Source organism: Cololabis saira, chromosome 19 (genome assembly GCF_033807715.1).
Source record: "Cololabis saira isolate AMF1-May2022 chromosome 19, fColSai1.1, whole genome shotgun sequence".
NCBI lineage: Eukaryota > Metazoa > Chordata > Actinopteri > Beloniformes > Belonidae > Cololabis > Cololabis saira.
In genome coordinates, this window is record NC_084605.1 from 10281422 (window position 1) to 10302046 (window position 20625).

Sequence of the window (20625 nt, forward strand, 5' to 3'; positions counted from 1 at the left end):
AGTCCACGTTACTGCAGACCTCAGCAGTGAAGTGATGGGATGCATGTGACTGTGTCAGTCTTGAAATTCGCTTCTTCCAGTTACGAGTGAAACCATATTTATGTTTATAATGATGTTGGAAGAGTCATACATGCTTTTAAAGCTACACTTCTGGATGGATGTAATTCCTGTATGCTGGTTTAGATCAGTTAATCCTTCAGTTTCAGTAAATCCAGAACGCTGCGGCTCAGCTCTAAACTGGAACCAGAAAATGTGAGTATATTACTCAGGTTCTGACATCCCTCCACTGACTTCCTGTCCATTTTAGAAGAGATTTTGAGATTTTATTGCTAGTTTTTAAGGTTTTAAATGCACTGGTACTGTTTTCATCTTTATATCTCAGGGCGCAACATCCAATCAGATGGTCCTTGCAGTTCCCAGAGCCAGACTCAGAGGCGACTGGGTCTCTTTGGTAGATGGTCCCATTTCCTGCAACATTTTCCCTTTTTGTGAATTAGAACAACTCAAACTGTTGTTGCATTTAAATCTCTACTGAAAACATATTTCTACTCACTGGCATTAAATTCAAGTTGAGTTTTAGACCTCTTGTCTTTAGTCGTGTTTTGACTGATGTACTTTGATGTGGATTATTTACAGGATATTGTTTTATTTTAGCTGTAAAAGCAGTTTGGTAAACCTTGGTTGTTTTTAATATAAATACATTTGACCTTAACTTTGAAAGAATGACCAGAAAAGTCCGTTTGCAACTGAGATTGAAGCGCGTGAAGTAAACAGGCGTTCAGTGACATGAACAACATTAACAACTGCATATTTGTCCTCCAGCTCCAGTCCAGCACATCAACATTGAACAGGTACAAAATGAAATCACCTGCAGCTCAGAGGGGATCTATCCTGAACCTGGACTCACCTGGACCACCAATCCTCCATCCAGCATGAACCTGCAGAACCCACCAACAGTCCAGCAGACTGAACAGCAGCTTTACAGCATCAGCAGCTCTCTGATACTTTCAGACAGAGACACTGACCTGGACTACATCTGCACCGTCAGCACTCCAGCAAACAGCAGGAGATCCACTTTGCTTCGACCAGGTAGAAATTACATTTAAATTTTTATGTGGTGGCTCTCAGTGCCACGTAGACCTTTACAACTGATGTTTAGTTTTCTTTTCAGTTTGAGGTGTTTTGGGTTTCCATCATTCCATGTCAACTTTACTGTCATTTCAGCTGTTATAAGTGCATCAAACATTGAAAGAAAAATCCCCTGCTCAACCGCCAATTATCCAATAAGGTATCTCACCTGGACATTTAACCACAAAGAGATCATCCTGACACAGAGCGGAGATGAAGGCCACTACATAACTTCAGAGAGGTGGAAACAGCACGTGATGACTGTATCAGAGACAGGAAGTCTCACTCTGAAACATTTATCTTCAGATCAGACAGGAACATACAAATGTGAACTCAGTGATGAAGAGGAAACATACGTGAAATACACCTTTCTTCACATACCAAAAGGTAAGATGGTTAAAAGTGTTAGAGCCAGAATGAAAATAATTTATTAAGAGTTTAGTTTTGGTCATGTCTAATGTTTAATTTGAATATTTAAAAGAAAAGAGTACTGCCTGTTTGGTTATGTTCATGTCAAAAGTTGAACTGATTGTATGAACATCTGCATGACATCAGTCTGCTGCAGCAGTAAGTTGTTGGTGACGTAGATCGTCAGAGCAACAGTCTTTGACCGGGACGTCACACAACTGCATCCATCTCCTGCTATAGATGGAGACTTTTAATGTTGCTAAATTATTCTGAATTATTTGTTTTAGTAAAGAGTGGAAACCTTCAAAGAACTCCTGTGTCACTGACTTTAGCTCAAGAACTGGTCATAAATCAATAAAACAGATTTAAGAAACTGCACCTACAAACAGTAACAGAGAGTTGTAAAAGTTCATGTGTGCCGTGATCTGTTGAGACTCGGGTTCAAATCACTGACATCAAAAACACAGAAACTGTCATTTAAATTTTTGTTGTGTTTTTCTGTTGCAGACTGGACTGGAGTTATTGTAGGAGTGGTGATGGTTGTCCTGCTGGTGGTCTTGGTTTCTGGAGTTGTCGGTTACAAGCTACACAAATACAGGAAAAGGTGGAAAGAAAGGAGAAGGAGGAAAAAAATAGAAGAAGGTAAAGATATTGTTTCATAATTTGTCTGTGTAAATACGAAGGATGCAGGATATTGAATATTTGCTGATATCTTATATGCTGGTATTTTGAATGAAGTTTTTTCAGACGGTTGATACTAGTATTGATATATCTAGCTAAGCTTCTGCTGCAATACTTGATACTGACATTAAATCTGACATAGTAGAATTGAGATACTCTCACCATGTCAGCTGTATTTATTTTTAATCTTAAAGAGCACAAATAGTCTCCATTACTAATAATTCATAACAAGTTAGTGGGCTTCCTGTGATCCACACAGTATTGCAGTAACTTATTGAAAGTGATAATTTCAAAAACCGGGAGTCCATCTATGTTATTACAGATGATAACTTGCAGGTAACGCCACATCTGGAAACACCAACTGGGAATTGTGTTGTGAGGCTCAATGTAGTTCACAGATCTGTAAAACCCAACATTTGTAACAGCTGTAAAAGGCTTGTTGTCCAGAGCAATAAGTTCCAGATGTTTGTTAGTGATGTCGTTAGGTTGGTCGCGCTCGTACTTTCTTGCTTTTGTTAAAGGAGCGATGTGTAATGTGAAGCCAGAATTAAATTCATACTCCAATAAAACGGGGGCAGTACAGCTGCACCAAGTGAGTTGATCTACCCTCATGAAAGAAATGAGGAAACGCACGGTCCCTCCTCATCACTTCGGTTGTCAACTCAACGCCAGATAACATGAATCAAACTCAAAATCTGAAAATAATAGCAAGAAAATTAAAATCTCTGACAAGGATACAATCATTTTTTCAGTCCCACTTTTCTTTTCTCAATCATCTTTTCTAAAACCATCTCTGTTTCTGAACCGTCTTCCTCAGTATGTGTTTTCGTTTTTGTGGTTGCAATTCTGAAACGATTCGAATCTGTGCCATCAATCTGCTGCGAGAAGACGGGACATCGTCAAGATCAATACATTTGGCTTTGACTTAATCATACATATGGATTTCTGCGAGTGTGAATATACAGTATATATATGAAATGTCTGCTCCATGTTCAGTGTTTGAACACCATGACACCAAACAGCAAGGCAAGTCAAGGCAAGTTTATTTATATAGCACAATTCAACACAAGGTAATTCAAAGTGCTTTACATTGACATTAAAAGTGGCAAGACATAATTAGACAGTAAATAACAAATAAGATTGAATAAAATTATGAATAAGATGATAAGAAAAGCACAAGCTCTTAAAAATAAGGGCAGTAGAGTACAGCAGGTAAGTATTTAATTTAGGAGTACGCTTGAGTAAACAGTAATGTTTTTAGGCCTGATTTGAAGGAGCTGACAGTGACATGACCGGTGTAATGTGGTCCAGTTTCCTGGTGTTTGTAAGGACTCTGGCAGCGTTCTGGATCAGCTGCAGCTGCCTGATAGATTTCTTGTTAAGGCCTGTAAAGATGCCATTGCAATAATCCAAGCTACTGAAAATTAATGCATGAATATGTTTTTCCATGTCTTGTTTAGACAGAATCCCCTTAATTCTAGCAATGTTTTTCAGGTGGTAATAGGCAGATTTAGTGATAAACTTTAGATCTGTTGAAGTTCAGGTCTGAGTCAATAATTACACCCAGATTTCTGGCTTGATTTGTAGCTGTAAATGACATGGAGCCAAGGTGAGTGCTGATCTTTTCCCTTTCATTTTTAGGGCCAAAAATGATCACCTCTGTCTTTTCTGCATTTAGCTGGAGAAAACTCTGGCACATCCACTCATTGATTTGGTGAATACAGTTACTCAATGAGAGTAGGGGACTGTAGTCATGTGGTGACACTGAAATATAGAGCTGTGTGTCATCGGCATAAGTATGGTAGGAAATGTTATGATGTTCCATAATCTGAACTAGGGGTAACATATAGATGTTGAATAGAATCGGTCTGAGAATGGACCCTTGAGGAACCCCACATGTGATCTTGGTTCTCTTAGACTCATGGTTCCCAATTGACACAAAAAAGGCCCTATCTTCCAAGTAAGATTTAAACCATTTAAGCACAGTGCCGGTAAGTCCCACCCACTTTTCCAGTCTGCTGAGAAGAATGTTATGATCAACTGTGTCAAATGCAGCACTCAGATCCAATAATACCAGAACAGAGGATTTGCCTGCATCATTATTCAGATGAATATCATTTAAGACTTTAATGAGTACAGTCTCAGTGCTGTGGTGTGGCCGAAATCGATACTGAAATGCGTTAAAAAGGTTGTTTTGCATCATAAAAGCATGGATTTGCTGGAAAACAACCTTTTCAATGATTTTCCCCAAAAATGGCAGATTTGATATTGGCCTATAGTTACTAAGTGTTGTAGCATCCAGATTTGATTTTTTTAGAAGAGGTTTTATTACTGCAGTTTTCAAGGCCTGGGAAACTGGCCTGTTTGAAGAGAAGTATTTATTATCTGCAATACATCCGGAGCTATGCAGTTAAAAACTGTTTTAAAAAAGTTTGAAGGCAGAATATCAAGACAGCATGTTGTGGGCTTTAATTTTGAAACTGTTTCCGTTAGGGTTGTATAATCTAAGATGCTGAACTGTCCCAGCTTTACTAGACGGGAAGGCCAGAGTGTTATCATTCCTGAGCTGGAGCTGCACATTGCTTGTTTTATCTGTAATATTTTGTTTGTGAAAAAGGCAGCGAAGTTATTGCAGGACTTTTCAGACAGCAGTTCAGGGGGAATTGAGGCTGTGGGGTTTGTCAGTCAGCACTTTTAACCCTATAAACATTGAGACTGACTTATTAAAGATTGAAGACACTTCTGATGTTAATTACAGGACACACTTTAGTTTAATACGTCACAACAGTCATATTATTATACATTTTCCGGGTCAGTTTCATTAGTGTTTTTGTTTTTATTGTTATTGTTGATTTATATTTTCAGAGGAGGTTCTGGTTCAGTTGGGAATGGAGGAGCAGGACTATACAGAAGGGGTTCGACAGAGACCGGAGCGCAGAGAAGTTCGGTGAGTCCAGATTTGATCAATAACACACTCAGTTTGTGTGGATTAACAGTTGAGGTCCTTTAATATTGTTTTTTGTCGTCAAAATGAGAACTTTTATAGTCAGATGTGTTTGTTTATTCTAAGTCACCTCAAGTCAACTCAACCAGAGGTTCATATTTCAAATACTTGTGTAGTAAAGGCCCCAAAGTTATGTGAGGCTTCTCTTTGACAAGTTAGGCACTTAGGTGTGTGTGTGTGTGTGTGTGTGTGTGTGTGTGTGTGTGTGTGTGTGTGTGTGTGTGTGTGTGTGTGTGTGTGTGTGTGTGTGTGTGTGTGTGTGTGTGTGTGTGTGTGTGTGTGTGTGTGTGTGTATATTAGTATATTAGTGGTGGGGAAAAATAATCGATAAACGGACGGCAAATATCGATATTTTATTACAATACACATAATGGATTTACGTGGTTGTCACCGCACTATTGTTCATGCACTTTAATTTGTCCAGCTGTACAGTGTTTACATTTACAAGCCTCGGATGCAGTGAGGCTCTATACAAATGCACTTTCTTTGTACATTGTATGAAGTTTTGGCATTGAATAAATGCATAACTACAGACATTTTCCTTTTTATGGGTATTTTTTCTTTTTCAGTCACATATATTGTGATATATCGTTGATGAAATTTCTTACAATATATCAAATATTGTAGATATCGTCTATCGTGATATTATCGTTATCGTGGGCCACATATTGTCACGTCTAGGGCAGGAGTCGTCAAAAAACAGGATTTATTCCAACAAAGGTAAAAACAAAGCGCTGCTAGGCAGGATCAAAACAAACTAAACGGGGATCAAAAACTTGAGGAGGAAGAACGTGGCAGGAAACATGAGGAACAAAACAGTACGGTCCGACAGGGAACAAGGGAATTACAAGACCAGATATACACAGGGGATAACGAGACACAACGAGACACAGGTGCAGACACAATCAGGGCAGATTTGACACAGGCGGGGCAAAACAAAAACTGAAAGCTGGGGGGAATGTCAAACCTTGACACACATTGCCACAGTATTGAATCGTGAGTTACCCATATCGTCCCACCCCTAATAAATATATATATATTATATACGCGATTAATCGCACATTTATTCACACATTTTTTGCTGTTCTAAATTACCTTAAAGCGACACTACGTAACTTTTCCACCTTAATATCATATTTCCAGAGTCATTGTGATGGTACATCAACTTCCAACAGGTTTAATGACACCTCTGTCATGGTCTGAGGGGTCTGTATCGCCTTCACTGGCACTATGTAACTTTGAGGAGCATGGTAGGAACCCTGCCACACTAAAAAACTACAAATCGTTACGACTTTGACTGCTTTACGGCATACGTCACTTCCCCCTCCTTCCCGATTCGCAGTCGAGACGAAAATGGGCGGGGCGTGGAGCTCAGAGCTCCTCAGAACCTGTTGCTGCGTTATGGCTGCAGCAGCTCCACACAACAGACGTGGGGAAAAGATCGCTAATGGTTTAACTTTTCAACGGTTTCCTGCTCGGAGGCAGAACCACGGAGACCGAGTACCTGACATAACAAAGTAAAAGAGTGAAAGAATCGTCGGCTCGCTTTGGATCGCGGCTGTAACGACCAAACACCGGCTTCCACACAGTAAAGCCTGAATTATGGTTCTGCGTTAAATCGACGCACACCTACGGCGTAGGGTACGTGGCGACGCGCAACGTACGGTGCGTGTCGCCGCATACCCTACGCCGTAGGCTCTGCGTCGATTTAACGCAGAACCATAAACAGCCTTAAACCACAAACACTCACACAGACCGGTGTCGGATCAAAACACGGGTTTTATTCCCCACTTCTCCAGCTAAACGCAGTTGCTGGCCAGCTCTCTGCGGTGCAATTAACCCCAATCTTCAGATAAAACTAGTTTGTTGAGGAAAAAATATTAACTATTATTTGTAGCTGCAGAGGAAAAAAATAATCTCACGAGGAAAACAAAAATAATCACGCCTCGGAGCCTCTTCACCATAATATAGCGGTCAAAAAAAAGAAAAGAGAAGTAAGAGGGATACAAAACATGTACTGTATGTTGTACTATTATACAAATGTATTGAAACACATGGGTCTTCAGTAGGTATTTCATATGGATCCAGACCGTTAATAATCATTATTTTCTCCATATACCGCTCCCTGGCTTCCTTGTTTAAGGTATCCCGGTAAATTCCAGTTCCTTTCCAGCAGTTTAACATCTTTTTTTTTGCATTCCGTCTGTTCACTTGGTGAAACAGAAAAGCATCCCGTCTTCTATCAAAACAAATGCACGCGACGGGACAGGAGTTTTCCGGCAGTACGCGCTGGTGCTCATGGGAAACGTAGTGTTCTTTCTGGTAAAGCACTACCGCTTTTGTCCAAAAGATGCCGCTAAACTCAGAAAAGCTGAAAGTTACGTTGTGCTGCTTTAAGGTATTTTTATACTATTTTATACTGTTTTACTGTTTTTCATACTGTTAACAACATGAGAAAGGGCAAATATGCTTGCTTTATGCCAATGTTTGTTCAACTTTCCACAAAAAAAGCTTTTGAGCTGAATGTAACATTCTTTCAGAAATACAAACACAATGTAGTCCCCAACTTTACGCTTGTAAAGACTAACTTAAGATTCCTTGTTTTTCTTAAGCAGCTCAATAATCACAAAAAACAAAACAATGGACCATATGCATCAAAAACATTGTACAAGAAGTGCATTGGTCAGTTAATTTTCCATGTAATTATGTCTAACCTCATATGGAGGCAAATAAAAGGCTAAAAAAATATCCCCTTCTCCTAAGTGGGATTAGAACAGGGTAATACAAAAAGTAAACTTTTTTGCAAGCTGCTATGTGGTGCTGCAATGTGGTGCCGTCGACTGCCAGAAATGATATAATGCGTGTTTTTGTTTTTTTTTATCAGTATTGAAAGTTGAAGAGTTTTCTTTTCCTAAATCAGATGTTTTCATTGTGACTGGGGGATCAGATGACTGACAGACCGTAGACATTATTGGAGCCTGAATGTAACGCCATGTTCCCTTCATCTGCAGATGCCCGCAGATGAGACATCTGTCTGTTTTGTTTCAAAGTTTATTTCAAAGTTTATTTAGACGGGACAATGCATATTAATGAACACTATATTAAGCAGTGTAAATACACCGGGTTTAGCAGAAATGCTAGTTTCCACCCGCAGTCCCCACAAACAACCAGACACACTCACACTCACACCTACGGGCAATTTAGAATCACCAATTAACCTACTATGCATGTTTTTGGACTGTGGGAGGAAACCGGAGTACCCGGAGGAAACCCACGCAAGCACAGGGAGAATATGCAAACTCCACACAGAAAGGTCCTGCTGGGCCTGGGAGTCGAACCGGGAACCTTCTTGCTGTGAGGCAACAGTGCTAACCACCAAACCACTGTGCTGCGTCACCGTGTTGTCATCAGTTTGTTTATAACAGATTTTATTAGAACTGAAATCATATTTTCTCTTATCACAGGTTTGTTGGTTGTAAACTCTCAAAGACTCAATATAAAGTTATTGCATCCGCTTTGAAGTCCAACCCCTCCCATATGACAGAACTGGACCTGAGTCAGAACCACCTGGAGGATTCAGGAGTGAAGCTTCTGTCTGATGGACTGAAGAGTCCAAAATGTACACTGGAGACTCTGAGGTCAGTTCATGGAGATGTTTCTAGATTCATCCAGTTTTAATCCTCCAAAGATGTAACAAAATAATTTTAATCACAAACATTAAAAAAAAAATAAAAAATTGAACATTAAAAATTTCTCATATTTAGTTTCTTTTTAAAATATTCTGGCTAAACATCTGAAGAATTCATTTAAAACCCCTCAGAAAAATCACTTTATTTTATTTTTTATGTTTTTGTTAGTTTTTTTATTCCAACTCTCTCAGGTTGTAAACAGGAAGAAAAACCAGTTTAGATCAGACATGAAGATGAATCAGCTCAAATGTGATTGTCTAACAGACTTTTCTGGGCTTCTGTGAGATCTTCCATCAGTAGTTTCAACAGCTGGATCAGCTGGATCAGCTGCCCCCCTCCCTTCCTGAAACTCCAGAGAACTTCATCCAGAGGTGGAAGCTGCTGTATGTGACCTTTACATGTCAGCTTCATGACGGGTCATCTCCTCCCTGATCACACATATCTTTGCTCCTTTCTGCTGTGTTTTCTTCCCCTGAGTTTCATACAGGGAGGTGATGAAAACCAACACTTGGAGCTCAGTGTCTTCAGTCATTAATCACCAACATGTTTGACCAGATGAAAACCTGCTTTAGTAAATCACTGACTCTGGATGGAAAACGGTAGTGAGCTGCGTGTTGAGATGATATCAATAAAATGTTGGTGTTTGAACTGTAAAACTGAACCAGAATATCCTGTTGATCTGATGACATTTAACTAATGAAAACATTGATCTGTCATTGATTATTAATATGAAGCTTTTGACCAGAACTTTTGACCAGAACTCAGTCAGTATGTTTACATGCAAAAGAACAGAAAGTGGAATTGTTGTTTTAATTCGACCTATATCGAATTTTTAAATGTATACACCTTAGCCGGGCTGTTCACTGGATTTTCAGGAAGGACGGGACAATTTTCATAAACTGCTGACAAAGCATTAAAATTGATCAACATAAGTTCATTGATGACAAAGCAGATGAAATATGAGATGATGAATAAATGAGGTAACATCCAGTCTGTGGCTGGTAAATCGAACTAAATGTTGTAATGTCTTCATCAGAAACCGCATGTCTTCATGTCAGCTGAACTGATGTAAAGAAAAACATATCTGATTAGATTTTTATTTCCTTGTTTTTTTATTCAGATTGGAGAAGTGCAGTTTGTCAGAGATCAGCTGTTCTTCTCTGGTCTCAGCTCTGAAGTCCAACCCCTCCCATCTGAAACATCTGGACCTGAGTGACAACAACCTTCAGGATTCAGGAGTGGAACATCTGTGTGGATTTCTGGAGAGTCCAGACTGCAGACTGGAGACTCTGAGGTCAAACACCATGTTTTAGTTGTGTGTTCAGATGAATATGATGTGAAAGTTGTGTTGACCCTAAACTGCAGACATCAGGCTGATCTTCTACTGATCCACACTGACCATCTTACTGCTCTAAGTTCTTCTTCACTGCTTTAGTCCACTAACAGTTTGTTTCTTCTTAAAGCTCCTCTTCTGATTTATTACATAAAACTAAACATTTGAATGTGACAGACGGGAACAAATGAAGAAGCAGAGCTGTCTGGAATAAAACATCTTCAGAAACATTCATTAAAGGAGCTGTATGTAAGAGCAATAATAAAACGAATCATAAAATGACCCCGATATGTCAACAGACATTTAAAAATCCTGTTCATTTCAAATACTTATGTCACTGACAACCGCACTCAAGCCAGGATATTCCAGTTTAAAAAGAGGAGTTGCAGCCCTCAACTGATGTTTATGTTGTCATTTTTTGTTTTGGCCTGAAGCTCCACCCTCCACCTATCTCCCAATCACCAAGTCAGTATTGTTTCTGAAGCTCCACCCTCCACCTATCTCCCAATCACAAAGTCAGTATTGTGTCTGAAGCTCCACCCTCCACCTATCTCCCAATCACCAAGTCAGTATTGTTTCTGAAGCTCCACCCTCCACCTATCTCCCAATCACAAAGTCAGTATTGTTTCGGCATCCGGGTTGCCAAGCTCGGCTCTAATTATCGCAGCCATGGCACCCTACGTTCCTGCTGCATTCTGCAGCCTACCTGGCAACCTCTGGTCGGGGGGAGGAGGGGGAGGGTACACGCCGCTCAACAGTATTTTGAAAGTGACTGCAGTACCAGTTTTGGCCATTTCTTACAGACGGCTCCTTTAACTTCACAGCTAATACGATCAAAGATGTCATCCAGACTGTCAGGGTTTACACTTCCCCCAGTTTGAGTTACAGTTCTGTCCCTCCTGTTTCCCATCTGCCCTGATTGTCTGCACCTGTGTCTCGTTATCCCCTGTGTATATCTAGTCTTGTCTTTTCCCTGCTCCTTGCTGGTCCGTACTGTTTCTTCCCTCCGTGAGTCCTGTCAAGATTTTTTGCTCCTGTTTTGTTTACCCTTCTCAGCAGAGCTATTGGTTTGGGTTCCTGAATATATCCTGCTTTTGGTGAACTCCTGCCTCGTGCTCTCCTGCGTTTGGGTCCTCAACAAACCGCAAATCATGACACAGACGCTGTTAATAAACTGAGAGAGTCTGACAGACTGAATGTGTAGTCGTCCAATATATGAGCTATAGAGTTCATTTACTAAATAACTTCTTGCTGTGGCTGAAATCAGTCAAATCAACGTTGGTTTCCTTCGATTACCATTAAATTTCATTTCAACAAATACAAGTTTACTAAATATAAAACTCAACATGGAAAAACATATTTTTCTGTGTTTTTAATATTATTCCTTAATATGTCTGTTAAGATCATTTCATCCAGGTGATATCAAGACATAAGGTGCAACAAATAATTGTCATCTGTATGGAGCATGTAAAATGATGAAGATTATGCTGAATTGTAATGTATCTTTTATTCTTTATTCAGTTTCGTGTTATGCAGGTTGTCAGAGATCAGCTGTTCTTCTCTGGTCTCAGCTCTGAAGTCCAACCCCTCCCATCTGAAACTTCTGGATCTAAGTAACAACAACCTGCAGGATTCAGGAGTGAAACATCTGTGTGGATTTCTGGAGAGTCCAGACTGCAGACTGGAGACTCTGAGGTCAGACACCATGTTTTAGTTGTGTGTTCAGAGGGGCTGCAGGGAGGGGGGTTGGTGGGTTTGGTGGAGTAGGGAGTGGGCTGGGGGGTTGTGGAGGGGGAGTAGCAGGGAGGGGGTTTGAGGTGTGAGTCCTTGGAGCAGCAGGGGCTCCAGCCGGGGGAAGTTGCAGCAGGGCTGGTTGAGTGGGGGGAGGGATGGCTGGTTGTTCAAACCGGTTGAAAAACCTGTTCAGGGGCCTCATTTATAAAGTTTGCTTGCGCACAAAACAGGGCTTGAAAGATGCGCAAGCCACCTTCTACGCAAAGGTTGGGATTTAAAAAGAAAAAAACTAACCGAAAAATGTGCGTATCTCTACGCCAACCCTGACCCTCCCGCAGGAACAGTCTTAAAGGTGACCTATTATGGCATTTAATGTATATTTTAAACGGGCCTTGAATGTCTTAAAAACAATCTAAAGCTTGTTTTTTCTACATAAATCAGAAATCCAGCCTGTGGGCCCTGTCACTAGTTTTACCGCTTCTAACCTCTTTTTTGGCACTTTTCCACTAGTATCGGCTCAGCCCGGCACGGCTCGGCGCGGCTTTACACGGTACCACACATGTGTTTTCGCACTGCCAGGGGAGAAGCGGGCAGGTTGGGGTGAAGCTGCTGTGACGTACTCGATTGCGCAACCGCTTTGTTCATGACGGCGCTGATGAATCAGCTGGAGCCGGGAGCGGCTGAGAGTAAAACAGCCCGTCTACATCCCTTTTTTAATTTTTTCTCGACAGCCACCAGGTTTATGAACATCTGCACCTCAGAGTTGGATCACCAAACAGACGTTTTGCGCTGTATAATAAAATCGCCGCGAGCCGCGAGTCCCCTCGCGCTGACTCCATGGATGTATTATGACTCCCGCTTCCTGATTCAAACGTTTGACGGCCCCGCCCCCCGACCAATCAGAGGCGCGGAGGGTGGTGACGTCCCCGCCCCCCGACCAATCGGTGGCGAGGAGGTGGTGACGTCAGAAATAGTCCCTTCTCAGCCCGCTTTCAGAACCTCACTGAAATGGTTACAGAAAAAAGTATCGGTTTGGAGCGGCTCTACCCGTCTCAGCCCTAGTGCGAAAGCGCAAAACGGGTAGAACCGAGCTAAAGTGATCCTAATGCAAAAGCGCCATTTATGTGCTCCATTCTAAGGGAAGGGGGGGGTATGATAATGAGGCTCTGTGCTGATTGGCTCCCTGAATGACGTGTAGCAGGGGAGGAGCATAAACCTCGCTCCGCCAGAGCAGCCCGAGCCTGTAAATAATTACAACACTGAATTTTCACAAATGGCAACTTTATTGTTAAAAAAATAAAATATGAGTTGTATATAAATAACATTTATGCACTATTTCAGCCGGATCTGCCCGGCGGATCCTGAACGCTGCCACGCCGGGAACGGAGCCACGCCGGGCGCCCAGCATGGCTCCGGGGCGCATCGCCCGTTACCGGTGATCAAACCGACAGATTTCGATGAAAATCTCGGAGGGTGAAGCTGGTCCAGCCTGGGACGTACCCCAGAAATCCCTGCTCCCAAAGCGGCTGGGAACCTTGACAATTTAGTCGGACGGACCGCGCTTTGGGAACCAGAAAGTAAGCTGGAGCAGCGCGCATCACCGCGGCTTTAACGGGGAATCTGACCGGTTCCGACCGGCCGGGACCGCAGGAACCCGCCTGGACTGGTAGCAGGGACTCCCGGGGACCGACCAGCGGAATTTCAGCCGGATCTGCCCGGCGGATTCTGCGCGACGGGCGCCGCAACCCCACGGCGGGCGCACATATCGGCTCCGGAGCGCATCCCCGGCGCATCGCCCGTTACCGGGAATCAAACCGACAGATTTGGCTGAAAATCTGGGAGGGTGAAGCTGGTCCAACCTGGGACAGACCCCCAAGGACCCAGCTCCCAAACCACCCGGGAACCTGGATGATTTAACCCGGATCCGCGGCGCCGTCCGACTGGCTGAAGGAAGCACGGCTCCAGCAGCGGAGAGAGCTGGTTGTGGGCGTGGTTTCAGCAGCGGAGGCTGAACCTATGGAAATGAGCGCCTATGGTGACGTCACCATAGGCGCAGATTCAGAATGGCTCAAAAAAAGGTCACGTGACACTGGGGAACTCTGTAAGGCGGGGGTCAGAGACCCTGCAGAATTTCATGGTATTTTGTCTCCCCAGTGCTGGCAGGGTGAGGGGAGACCACTTTATATATGTTAAAACAAGAAAAAACGTGTTTTTCATAATAGGTCCCCTTTAAGATATGGGGAACTGGTAACGCAGGCGGTGAGGTGGGGAAATGAAGCCAGATTCATGTCATACTGTTAATGTCATCACATATCAGACTTATAATATAATAGCGCTGATTGTGTCCCTCTGTGTTTGAAGCACAGCGTCAGTCAGGTGCTGCTGCTGCTGCTGCTGCTGCTGCTGCTGCTGCTGCTGCAGCCGCGGTGCAGGACACGCCGTGAACCTCCTCGTCACCCACCGCAACAACTGTAGAGTGACTGAGGACAGAACAAATGAGTGCCGGGCCACTCTACGGAGCCCCTAAAGGGACTCAGATTTTTTTATATATATAATGAGTCTTACGCCCGCGTGAAACCTTTACGCGTAAGCCTAAATTATGGTTCCGCGTTAAAACAACACAGAGCTTACGACGTAGGTTATGCGGCGCGCGCACTGTATGGTGCACGTTGCCGCGTAACCTACGCCGTATGCTCTGCGTCGATTTAACGCGGAACCATAAATCAGCCTTGAGCAGCACTGAGGGGAGAGGGGAGGGGAGGAGGGGGAACGGGGCTGCCGTGCCGTCTTCGCATCGCCTTCGCACCGCCTTCGCACCGCCTTAGCACAGAGTGTCTAGATGATTTGCAATTACAGGCTGAGCCTACCGTTAGTTTTTAAACTGTAAAAAGTGGGGGGGACAAAAACATGATTTTGAAAAGTGGGGGGGACATGTCCCCCCTTTCCCCAGTGGAAATTGCGCCCTTGGTGGCACTGACGGCGTTTAGCGCAGCAAAACGTGCCAATCACTCGCTTTATTTTATACTATTTATATACTATTTATACTTTTACTGTGACCACCAAATAATGTTGTTTTCCTGGCCTCCACCTCATCCACAACATCTCGATCTCAGTCTCCGTGAAATTTAGTGGCACGGTTGCCTGGCTCGACACGTCTCATTCATCCTGACGCGCAGCAGAAACAGGCTGCAGGAAGCCACTGCGCATGCTCAGCAGGCTCATTTATATGCAAATACAGTCATGGAGTAGTTTGCATTGCCCATTTATGGTATGAAGTGGGCGTGTAGAGGGCGGGATATGAGGCAAATTCATCTGCGCAACCTTCCAGTTGGACCTTGATTTATAAAGCAAACATTGCGTGCAAGTGCACACAGTTTTATAAATTTTTGCGCCGCCACACTCTTTCATAAATGAGGCCCCTGAGGAGGAAGATCAGAGAGGGAAAGAGCAGCGAAAGGAGGAGGATGAATGAGACGTGTCGAGCCGGGCAACTGTGCCGGTGGCACTAAATTTCACGGAGACTGAGATCGAGATGTTGTGGATGAGGTGGAAGCCAGGAAAACGACATTATTTGGTGGTCACAGTAATGGCATCACTAACAAAAGTAAAGCGAGTGAGTTGCCTGCCAGAATCTGATTTCTGGCCGGGGGAGCGCGCACAGCATGCCCGTTGAGCGATAGCGCTGAAACGTCAGATTTTCAGATTATGAAGCTCAAGAATGAGATCAAATCATATTTATGTAGAAACAACCTTTCATTAACTGTATTTGGCCTTCAATCAATTTTTGGCAGGTAAAAAGACCCATTTTCAGGGGAGAAATCAGATTCTGGCAGGCAATCACTTTTTGGCACGACACCTGCACGGTGTGTCCAGCACGGCGGACACGACGTGCTGGTAGGATGATTTGACAGATGAAAATACCCGTCAGATCACGCTTCCACATAGACATCAACATTTATCTATGTTGAAGTGTGATCTGACAGGGTATTTTCATCTGTCAAATCATCCTACCTGCCAATATCTATGTGGAAGCGTGATTTGACTTTTTTTTTCCTTCTGCCGAAGTGTCGTACACATAGATCTATGTGAAGCACTTTCTGACTTCCTGCTGTTAAATCGTCTATTTGCATGAAAAAGCCTTTGAAAAAAAAGAAACTGAGATAAAAGAAACGGGGATCGTACGGTAGTATTTTCTGCCGAGGTAGGACACCTCGGCAGAACTCCGGCTTGGGTGTACATGGATCTATTAGTCTGATATGTGATGACATTAAAAGTATGACATGAATCTGGCTTCATTTCACCACCTCACCGCCTGCGTCGCCAGTTCCCTATATCCTCAAAATGTTTGTGCGCGAGGGTCAGGGTTGGCGTACAGACACACACATTTTTCGGTTCGTTTTTTCTTTTTATATCCCAACCTTTGCGTAGAAGGTGGCTTGCACATCTTTCAAGCCCTGTTTTGTGCGCACGCAAGCTTTATAAATGAGGCCCCAGGTCTCTCTGCACAGTCGTCAGCAGGTCCCTGCCTCCTGACTAAAAGGCTCTCCTGGTGGGGGGGGGGGTATATGCCTCTTTAAGGTTGCTATAAAAGTGGTCCAGTGTTTTATTTCCTCTGGTGACATACTGGCTGTAGGTTGGCAGTGTGGATGAAGGAGAGTCATGATTGAAGTCCCCGGTAATTAAGAGGAGGGCATGTGGATGCTGTGTTTGCAGCCTGCAGACTATTAATCAATGTGTGACATCAATATGAACATCAGCCTTCATAAAGTCCATCACCATTCTAATTCTCATCTAAATGGAGCATGTAAAATAATGAAGATGATCATGATGATGATGCTGAATTGTAGTTTATCTTTTATTCTTTATTCAGATTGGAAAACTGCAGGTTGTCAGAGATCAGCTGTTCTTATCTGGTCTTAGCTCTGAAGTCCAACCCCTCCCATCTGAAACATCTGGACCTGAGTAACAACAACCTGCAGGATTCAGGAGTGAAACATCTGTGTGGATTTCTGGAGAGTCCAGACTGCAGACTGGAGACTCTGAGGTCAGACACCATGTTTTAGTTGTGTGTTCAGATGAATATGATGTGTAAGTTGTGTTGACACTAAACTGCAGACATCAGGCTGATCTTCTACTGATCCACACTGACCATCTTACTGCTCTGAGTTCTTCTTCACTGCTTTGGTTCACTAACAGTTTGTTTCTTCTTAAAGTTCCTCCTCTGATTTTTTTAAGGGTTTTTGTACCATCGTGCATCTTTTCTTGATTAATCTGTAGCCAACTCGTGCTACCGGGGTCAGCTGACAGGAACGAGGACACGTGGTTTAGCGGAGAAATGGTGGATCTTATGGATCTTATGGATCCTGTGACTGTCCGGTTTACAGGTGATTGTTGGTCAGTTGAAGCCCTCTGGCTCTCCAAATGATGCTGTCCCTCCTCGACTATTTAAAGAGGTTTTTCCCACTGTTGGAACCTCTGTTCTTGCAGTTATTAATAGTAGTCTGTCCTCAGGTGTGGTCCCTGTACATTTTAAACATGCAGTTATACAACCCCTGATTAAAAAACCTGGGCTAGATCCTGCAGCTCTTGCCAATTTCAGGCCGATCTCCAAACTACCTTTTATCTCAATTAATGGCCTTTTTGAAAGACTACAATATTCTTGAGGTATTCCAATCCGGTTTTAAATCTCTGCACAGCACCGAATCAGCCCTTTTAAGAGTTTTTAATTATATCTTTTTAGCCACAGATTCCGGTGTTATTCTTGTGCTTTTAGACTTAACTGCTGCATTCGACACAGTGTACCAGAAAGTTTTAATTTCTCGCTTCGAGCAGTGGGTGGGCATCAGGGGCGTAGCACTGGAATGGTTCAGGTCGTACTTGGCAGACCAAACTTTCTGTGTCAGCCTTGGCGACCCTGTGTCCTCCTCCGCTCCTCTCTCATGTGGGGTTCCGCAGGGCTTGGTCCTCGGCCCTCTCTTGTTAGGGCCCGAGCACTGATAGTGCGAAGGCCCTATTGTATCTGTAAGAAATTTTGTTTTTCTTAACCTCGTTTTTCTTCTGACGAAACGGAGGGCCTTTTTGCCCCCCTAAACGTGCCCCAAAAGTCACCAAATTTTGCACGCAAACCAGGCCTGGCGAAAAATGTGATATTTAATGGTTTGCATTAATGGGCGTGGCCTAATGGCTCAACAGCCCTCCCTAGAAAACTTCATGCCTCAAGCCCCACAATACGGTTTGACGTACATGCACGAAAATCAGTACACACCTGTATCATGTCGCAACTTAAAGAAAAGTTATGCAGTTATGCAGTTATGCGGCCGATGTACTGGACCGTCGTGGGGAAGAAGGAGCTGAGTCGAAAGGCGAAGCTCTCGATTTACTGGTCAATCTACGCATCTACCCTCACCTATGGTCATGAACTTTGGGTAGTGACCGAAAGTTAATATATGTTAAAATATTCACATCCCATATACTATACCTTATACCAGTGATTCTTATCCATAGGGCCGTGGCCCACACTTGGGCCACGAGCGCCACCTAGTGGGCCGCAAAAGAAATTCAGTTTTGTACTTGTGGGCCGCGGGACTGCATAGCAACTCCCGACCAAATGAGGAGAAGACACTCAGCTAGCTGTACGTGTAATAGTAAGAGAAATGGTGTGTATTTACAGATTAAATCCTTCATTTTGCACAGAGTAGGTTTAGATCCGCCAGGATCAGGGATTGATTACTTGGGTCTGCGCCCAGAGCGAGCGAGCACGGCGTGATCATTTATCCCGACGCGTCCCCACGGCCGGGGAGGTTGGTGCCGCTCGGGCTTGCGGGCTCCGTCGTTACTGCTGAAGGATTGTAGATAGATGCAGGGCTGACGTGTCTGCTGGACTGGACTGTTCAGGCTTTCGCAAAAGCATCGGAAAGACTCGGCTGCTCCGCAGACCTGGCAATAAAGCTTTTTCTGATTCTGATTCTGATTCTGTACAATGTAATCTTTTCTCGCAGTTATTCACAGTTATTATCATGAACATGCATGGAGGTAGGCTGCACATGTAATATGCGTCGATCAGCTGCTTGGCTCTCTCTCTCGGTCTCTCCTCTCCTCATTCACGTCGTTTCCCTTCAATGGAGGGAAATTTGAATTGGGGCTGATAGTTTTATTTACAATCAGAAAAAGCAAACTTAAACTGATTGACGCGTTCTCTAACTATATGGAGCGCGCAGCACCTTTAGGCTGAACTACACACACGTTTCCACTGACTACACACAACAAAGCGTAGCGTTAGTGATGCACCGAATATTCGGTAACCGAAATTGTTCAGCCGAAAATAGCAAAAAAACCTTTCGGTGTTCGGTGGAATAAGTGGGGAAAAATGGGCGAACAATTAATAACGGCGTGTGGTGACGCAATCAAACAGCGAACAGCGTGGAGTGAGCGGCGTGTGGTGTTAAATGCAGCAAACATGTCAGCATGTCAGATCATTACTTGGATGTGGGGAAAAAGCAGAGGACACGAGAAATGATCCAGGCTGAGTTGGATTTGGGAAACCAATTGGTGATGGAGACGGTCACGGGACGCACAGCGCAGGAGATCAGGAGCGCAGAGAAAAGGGCCCTCTTCTCTTTTTTCTGATTAAATGCATCCGAAATAGACAAACAGGCGATCTATGAGTAACTTCAATGAGAAATAAAACACCAAGAGAATATGGATAAAAGGAGGTGCCGGATCCAATCAAATAGGTACCGGATCTTGTTCCGGCAAATTAAGCAAATTAGGGGGCGCTCGAGAGCGGCAATGGAATAAGACGTGCTTGGCCTGAGCTCCCGCTGGACCTCTGCTTTATTTATATTTAAAAGCGCTTCATGCACAGAACTTTTGATAAATCGGACTTATAACATTGCTGTAACCTGACCGGTCGAGTTTTGATGGATTGATGGCGTCGAATCTCCGGAAATTTGCATACAAAGGATCTTCCACCGCCGGGCCCGACACCGCCTCGGCAACCAGCGCCAAAGCTACCCCGACGGCAAGAACCCCCCCGCGGCTTGAGAAAGAGAAGATGGATGCCGTGAAAGCGGATATTCTCCAGGCGCTAAGAACTGACATTTCTGAGGCGATAAAGTCGGAGATGCAAACCGTGATTAAGTCAGAACTCAAGAGGGAATTAAAAAGTGCGCTCGCCGAAGACTTCGACTTTATTAAAAGTGAGCTGCAGGCTGTTAAGACTGAGCTGGCGAGCAACACGGCGGCGCTGCATTCCGACATTGACCGGATGAAGACTTCTATCCGGGAGGTTGAAGACGGGCTGAATACATGGTCTGACGAGGTGGCTGGTTTAAAGTCTACGGTAACTGCCCTGGGCGCCGAGGTGACTGCGCTTAAAGCTAAATGTGAAGACATGGAGGGGAGGCAGCGGCGGTGTAATATTAGGATAATTGGAGTTCCAGAGGCTGATGGGTCCTGCTCCGCCGCTGCGGTCTCATCGCTGCTTAAAGAGACGTTACAGCTGGATAGAGACGTGCTTGTGGACCGCTCGCACAGAAGTTTGGCTACAAGGCAGGACGGGAGGACGCGCGCCATCATCGCCAAGCTCCACTATGACCGGGACTGCGCCGAGGTATTGAGCCGGGCGCGCGCCATGGCGACCGAAAGCC

At 43.9% G+C, this 20625-nt stretch overlaps 1 protein-coding gene across 1 annotated transcript in view; it reads left to right on the forward strand.

Annotated features, from left to right (window-relative positions):
• Positions 1–20625, forward strand: part of LOC133419796 (uncharacterized) — a 57783-nt gene that overhangs the window by 12092 nt on the left and 25066 nt on the right. Inside the window, exons 6-13 of the mRNA XM_061709216.1 lie at positions 823–1089; positions 1225–1515; positions 2044–2178; positions 5083–5164; positions 8686–8859; positions 10031–10204; positions 11765–11938; positions 16848–17021. Of these exons, the coding sequence (XP_061565200.1) occupies positions 823–1089; positions 1225–1515; positions 2044–2178; positions 5083–5164; positions 8686–8859; positions 10031–10204; positions 11765–11938; positions 16848–17021 (1471 nt within the window). The remainder of the gene's footprint in view (positions 1–822; positions 1090–1224; positions 1516–2043; positions 2179–5082; positions 5165–8685; positions 8860–10030; positions 10205–11764; positions 11939–16847; positions 17022–20625) is intronic.